This window comes from Nothoprocta perdicaria, unplaced genomic scaffold (assembly GCF_003342845.1).
Source record: "Nothoprocta perdicaria isolate Ctin4 unplaced genomic scaffold, notPer1 scaffold_287, whole genome shotgun sequence".
NCBI classification, from domain to species: domain Eukaryota; kingdom Metazoa; phylum Chordata; class Aves; order Tinamiformes; family Tinamidae; genus Nothoprocta; species Nothoprocta perdicaria.
The window spans coordinates 724593-731510 of NW_020455518.1; the positions used below are offsets into that span (position 1 = coordinate 724593).

The 6918-nt window shown below is 53.6% G+C and overlaps 1 protein-coding gene across 1 annotated transcript; it reads left to right on the forward strand.

Annotated features, from left to right (window-relative positions):
* The first annotated feature begins 580 nt into the window (after positions 1–580).
* CISH (cytokine inducible SH2 containing protein) lies at positions 581–5785 on the forward strand. The gene is made up of 3 exons (XM_026041541.1): positions 581–885; positions 4096–4322; positions 4821–5785. The coding sequence occupies exons 1-3, from the start codon at positions 839–841 to the stop codon at positions 5321–5323; spliced, it is 777 nt and encodes a 258-aa protein (XP_025897326.1). The 5' UTR covers positions 581–838; the 3' UTR covers positions 5324–5785.
* The last annotated feature ends 1133 nt before the right edge of the window (positions 5786–6918 follow it).

A 6918-nucleotide genomic window follows, 5' to 3' on the forward strand; every position in this document is an offset into this window, starting at 1 on the left:
CGCTCCGCGCCCGCGGCGCCTGCGCCCATTGGCGGCGGCGGCTCCGCGTTCCTGGAAAGTTCTTGGAAATGGATGAGAGAGGCGGCTCCGCGCCCGGCAGCGGCGGCGGCGGCTCCGCGCGGGCCGCCCGGGGGAGGGGGCAGCCCGGCAGCGCCCAGCCGCACGCCGCTATTTATACTTCTCTTTTCTTATTTATTTTTTATTTTTTTTAATTTTTTTTTTTTCGCTGCCTGTGTGGGGCTGATACCGGCGCAGCGCCGTGACTACAATACGATTCCAGGAATCCCTCGCTTCCTGGAACAGATTAAAAGGGGCAAACAAAAGATTACTTAGTAGGTGGTGGCTTTTTTTTTTTTTTTTCCCCTCCTCTCTCTCTCTCTCTCTCTCTCTCTCTCTCTCTCTTCTCTTTCTTCCTTCCCCCTCGCAGCTTCATTGCTCGTGAGGCAGCGGCCGCGCACGCCGCGCCCGCCTCTCTCCTCCGGGGGGGACCTTATTTATTCCTATTTATTATTACCTCGGACTACTCTGAATATATATATATATAAATATATTTTTCTTTTTCTTTTTCTTTTTTTTTTTTTTTTTCCGAAGAGACCGTCTCACTGCCAGTGCGGTTCCTCTTCCACGTTTATGTAGTTTCCCTTTTCTGGGGGTCTTTTTAACTTCCCCCCCTCCGCGTTTGCTGGAAAGCAGAACCAGGCGGCCGCGTTTCCCCGGCGGCTGCTGCGAGCCCTGCCCGCGGCCGCGACTTCCAGCGCAAAGCGGCGGGAAAAGGCGGCGAGGCGGAGCAGCGGGAGCAGGCGAGGAGGCAGCGCTTCCCCGCGCCCGCACGGACTTCATGCTCTTCCCCTGGTCCAGGAGTGACATGATCCTCTGCGTTCAGGGGTAAGCGGCTTCTCCGCGTCGCCTGGCGGGCACCGCGACGGGAACAACGTTTGGGTTTTGGGGGGAAAGACGTGGATCTTGTGTCCCTCATCGTCCCCCTTCCCGGAGCTCCCGGCCCTCCGGGATGGACCGTGTCGCTGGGGCGAAACTTGGGCCRCTCGCGAGCGGACGGGAGAAACGGGGGGACAGGGGTTGTTCCCACGTCCCGGGGGGGCAAACTCCTTGCTGGGCAGAACTTCAGGGGGTTTCATCAAATTTTCGCTAAATATTTAGGCTATTTACAGCTTCCTTTCTCTCTGCTGCTTGTATGTGTATATATATATATATGATGCAATGTATATGCACTGAGAGACAGCATATTATGGAACTGAAAGCTCCAGGGCGCAGACACAGGAATTAATTAGTATTATTCCGGGAGTTACATCCCGGCGATGCCTGCTCAGCCCAAGAGCTGTCCAAGCCGGGTCACCACGTGTGTCACCCCGGGGTGCTTGGAGGCAGCAGCCCCCGTGGGTCTCACTCCAAGGGGATTAACGACCCTCCAGCAAACGTGCAGACATTTGGCACTAATACCTTATTATGGCTGCTTCCTGCTTGGTTTTCCTTATCCCCTCGATTTTCCATCTCCCGTGCTCCACATTGTCCCTCCTATTCCGTCCAAATTCCCATGAGAGTCTTGGCTGATGGATGGGAGAGCAGCTCGGGGCACTTTTCATTGCATTCCTCATACTGTGTTGCAGAGCTTGGCTTGTCAGCAAAGCAACCGCACACWGACCAGGGCAGAGCTGGTATCATTTAGGGTGAGCGAGGCCAGACACACTGACTCTCTCCAACTTCCCAGGCTTTCCGAGGCTTTTGGAAACGCTGCATGCCGGCGCACGGGAAATTCGGCTGCTGCCTCTCCCTGCGCAGCCTCCCGTGCCCCATTCCCTACGCTCGCCCGTCACAGCAGTTTTACTAGTGACTTTTTCCCTTCGGTTCTGACCCGCCACGGGTCTCCTCCGCTTTCTTTCTTAGGACCTAGCTCTCTCCAAATACTGGCTTCACCCAGGGAATGGGGCTGGCTTTGGAAGGTCAACCTTTCTCTCCAATGCACCCTCAGCCCAGCAAACTCCCGATTTGCGTCTTGCTCCCAGTCTTTGCTTCTGACCATCCTCACCTCCATAAACGCCACATTCAGCACCTACCTCCTCCTCTTTCCGTGCCTGGAGCTGCTCTCTGGTCACAGTGGCTGCTCTTCTTTCCTCCAACCTGCTTATGCAGCTGCCTGGGACACCGGCACCTCCTGGCCTACACGAGCGGCTGATCCCCCTCTCCTGCTTCACCCACTCTTCTTTCTGCAGGGGTAGAGAAGGCTTCAGAGCGGGTGTAAAAAGGAGAACAGCTCGAGTGTAAGGATGGYCCTTGCCTAGGTTTTATGGAGGAGCCTCCACTAGAACCATCATGGGTTTGGGCTCCCCTTGGCTTCAGGAGGCAGCAGGGCAGGGTGAGCGTGGTGGGAAACCTGGGCTCCTCCAGCACACTGGTTCTGCTTCCCTGAGACCCACGGGGGCTCTAGAAAAGAAGCACAATTAAAAATTCAAGGAGTTGCTCTGTCTTTGGGTGAATGGAGGGTGTCAGACTGAACTTCACAGCATTTGGCCCCCAAACAGGAGCTTCTTTTCTCCTATAGCTTTGCTCTCTCTCCTGWTCCTTCCCAGTCTCGGCCATTTCTTAAATTTCCTCTCAAGAGCAGATAAATAAAATAAAAAAGTTCCATGATAAGATTTCTTTATGTTCAAGATTTCTCCCCAGAGAGTAGGCGGTAAATGTATTTCCAGGAGAAGAAAAGTTCAGAGAGATTTGGAATTTGGACTACAGTCCTAATGACAGGATGGGCTATGGATGGTAAGGGGCTGCTCCCGTGGATTTAACACCCGGCCCTGTCATCTGCACCTCAGCACACAGGCAGTGGTCTTGTCTAACACCCGCCTTCGGGTGGCACAAACCAGCATCCTCGCTCTGGYATTTCTCTTTCTAGAAAATATAGAAATGAAAAAATGGGGATCAAATGCCATGCTTGCCAAGGAGACACCTCCTTTCCATAGATGACATACGGCAAAAGAATCTTCTTTTCTAAATTCCTGGGCAACGGTGGCATTTTGACCTGCATTAATTACACCAGTGTCTTTAGGTAGATTCAGCTTTGCCGATGGCTGCTGCCCCCCGTAACCACCATCAGTCTCAATGGGGCTTTGACCATCGGCCAGTTCCATGTTGTCCTTCCCTGCAAACTCCTTCCTCTTATTCTGGGTGCCTGAAAGAACCTCCCCAGCAAGCCAGGGGATGTAGGGGATGTGACACGGGACACGGGCACGTCACAAACAAACGCAAAGGCAAAGAAACAACAGAGCCATAGACCTTGGCTCAGCAAGGACTTGCCTTGCTTCCAAGGTCCTGCCTTGCTTTAGGGAGCTCCATGTCACAGAGAAGGGGCTCCCAGAGCCCCAGGCCACCTGAAACTTTGCCCTCGGATGCCAAACGGCTCCACTAAAGCTCTCCTTGAGACACCGAGGGAATAATGTTCACAGCAGCCCTGTATGGGCAGAGCTTCTTATCACTGCGCACACAGCGAGTACTAGGAGATTACAGCTGCACYGAGATGTCCTCTGTGCCCTTGAGCGCCAGGGTTTCCAAGGGCCGGCTAAAACAAGAATTCCCATTATTCTGCTACAAGATCAGCTCCCCCTTTGTCCTAGCAGGCACATTTAAGGCCAGGTCAACCTTCAGTAGAAGGCAGGTAGGACAAAACCTGAGGTATTGCCCATTCGGCTCCAAATTATCACTTATTATCAGTGACTAATCCATGACAGAGGAAGAAACGCTGCAACCCTGCAATGACATAAGTGAAGCTGGGACATCATTATGAACCTTGCTCCTTTAGAAACAACCTGCTAAAGGGCAATATTTGGAAAGGCTGGGCTTACAGCTGAGCTAAAGTGCAAGACGGCCCCATCTTTTCCAAGCTGCTTGTCTCTCCCTGTTTCTCCCTGTTTCTGAAGGGAGAAACCCTTACCTTTAGCTGTGTAATTGTTTCCCCCTTGCCTCTCTCTCTGAAATATAATTATATCAGGGGTCTGTTTCCACAACATGACACGGTAGACCAGTGTAGCACGTGCTGACCAGGCGTTGCAACCTCCTTCATTGAGCCCGGCACGCTCTTTGTTCCAGACCTCATCCTTTGCTGGCGGACGAGAAGGTCAGGAGACTGTCGCTCAGGGGCATCGCCGTGGACTTGTCGGAGCAGATCATGCAGCCTCTCCCGGTGCCCGCCTTCCAGGAGGAGCCGGCGCCCGCCTTCGCAGCGCCCGTCCCGGAGAGCACGCCACCTCAGACGCGAGACCCCGAGGAAGATCTCCTCTGCATCGCAAAAACCTTCTCCTACCTGCGAGAATCCGGTAAGGCGCAAGCTGCCCCTCAGCGTGAAACCRTGGGGCTGAGGGCTACCAGGAGTCAGCTCCGCAATCTACATCCAACAGGGATCTCCAAACCCCGCTGCAGATAGGAAGCCAGGTCTAGCGCAGCCACAGCTGCCCGCTGGTGATGSAACGTGCATTTTCAGTCTCCACAAGCTCAGCCCTTGCATCACAAAGTAACTTAATATGAGTGTGATGTGCAAGCGCTTTGTCTTTCGAAGCTGAAACGGGGGAAAGTATTGGGAAAGGCTCCTCTTTTTCTGTAAACTCCAGTAGCTGCCAAAGTCTCCCCACCCCAAGTCCAGCAGAGCAATGATGAACATAGATGGAAAACCCTTAGATCTTGACGTTGCCTTCTTTTCTGAAGGTCTTATGAAGCCCTGGTCCTGCACTCAGAGGGCTTCAAGACTCCCCTAAAAAGGCTGCCRATGCTTTGATACACTCTTTCCCTAAGAAGTTCTTTCTGGGATGCTTTTCCAGGTTGGTACTGGGGATCTATCACAGCCAGCGAAGCCAAGCAGCACCTCCAAAAGATGCCCGAGGGCACCTTTCTGGTGCGGGACAGCACCCATCCCAGCTACCTGTTCACACTCTCCGTCAAGACAAACCGAGGTCCCACCAACGTGCGCATCGAATACACTGACAGCAAGTTCCGGCTGGACTCGAACTACTTGTCCAAACCTCGCATCCTGGCTTTCCCGGACGTGGTGAGCCTGATCCAGCACTACGTCACGTCCTGCACGACGGAGAGCAAGAACGAGGCTCCCTACCCGCCTCCGTCCCCTCTACCTCCCATGCAGAAAGAGCTGGCGGCAGCCGCGGTGCACTTGAAACTCCTCCGCCCGCTCGGCCGCAAGGACAGCATCCCGAGCCTGCAGCACCTCTGCCGGCTCCGGATTAACAAGGCGACGGCCGACGTGGACCAGCTCCCTCTGCCCAGGCGGATGGGGGACTACTTGAAGCAATACCCTTTCCAGCTCTGAGGCCGGGCCGCCCCCCAGCTGGAGGGCCAGAAACGAGAGAACTTGGGTGTGTTTCGGTCCCGCTGGCGCCGGGTGCGCGCACGAAAGCCCCGATCCTCAGCGCCGACCGCATCCATCTTTCCTCTCCCCTTCTCTCCACATCCATTCCAGCCCCAGGGAGGAGTTGGCTGTTCCGGTGAGCGGCGGGACACAACCTGAGCTCGGAACCTCAGGCCGCGCCGGCGGTGGCTGTGAGAAAGTGCTGTAGGCCACGTGCACACTACTTGAATTTCAGAGTTGCTGTGACACCAGAAACGTTAACGTTGTTATTTTCGCTATTTATTTCCATGGCAGTTTCTCTCCTCATGGTATTTTAAAAGCACCTTTTACTGTTTTTCATTTTGTTTCTTTTTCTTTTGTGGAAGTAGAGATAGAATAGAGGCTCCCAGGCAAATGACAGCCAAAAATCTGCGGGAATTTGGATTTGGTTTCGCATCCAAATGGTACTTGCTTGACCCTGTCCCTCGGATGGGTCACACGAGTCCACATCCAAGCTCCCCCAGACTTCTGGGTAGTTGGGACTCAAATGGCAGCATCTGGGCCCACCTCTACGGTGTACAGGATATTTCCTGAGCTATATAGCGGCTCAAAGAGCTCGGCAGCAGCTCAAACATCTTGCAGAGATGGGTGCCGAGCTGGAGCTGATGGATGGGAGACTTTTTGGAAAGAGCCCTGCTCCCCTGACAGCTCTAACAGAGATTCTGGATATTGAGCTTGAGCTGGGGGGCACTCATCCCATTTTTTTCCTCCCGCCTCACCTCAAAAGAAACTTTATAATAAACCCTTGACAGCCAAGTAATCAGAAACCCAACTTGACTCGCGGGCAGAGCGCGCTTTGTATCTGGCTGCTGTTTTCCAAGCGCTGCTCTCTGCCCTGGCCCTGGGAGCTGCAGGACAGGGGCAGCGTCGCCTCCACCCGGCTGTGGAGACAGCTCCGCTGAGCGGCTCCGCTGACCCCCAGCTGCAGGATATTTATTTATTTATTTTTGGGGGGTTAGGGTAGGCAAGAAATCATAAGCACCTCAGTTGAAAGAGCTGTCCTTCCTCTCTGCTAACACAGTTCCAAATTGCCAGTTGCTCTGCTGCACTACTCACAAGCCACACGGCTTCAACCAAAACCAGGTTCCAGCACACACTGGGAATTTCAGTTTAGCTTTTTTCTCCCTTTCTCTCTCCTCCCTTTCTCAGACTTACATGTTTGCTATTTTCAAAGAGATTTCTTTGCTGTGGGTTTGCATCTCACACCCCATTCCCTCCACACCCCTGCAAACAATACAGGAGAGCTCCCTTGCTCTTCTGAGGGCTGCAAAGCCAGAGAGCAAAGGGCCTATCCTTTGACAAGAAAAAGCAAGYGTGGGCAGGGAGATCGCCCCTTCCTCTCACTCACCCGATCCCATCGGCTCCAGAGTCTGCAGGAGGGACAAGGGGAAAGGCAGCTCTGAGGAAATTATCCTTCGGCTTCTTCTCTCACTCCTGAGAGAAGACTTAATAATGTTCATAACTTTAGTGTGAGCCAGTTTAAGTTCATCCCTCCTCGGAACTGCCTCTCTGTGAGG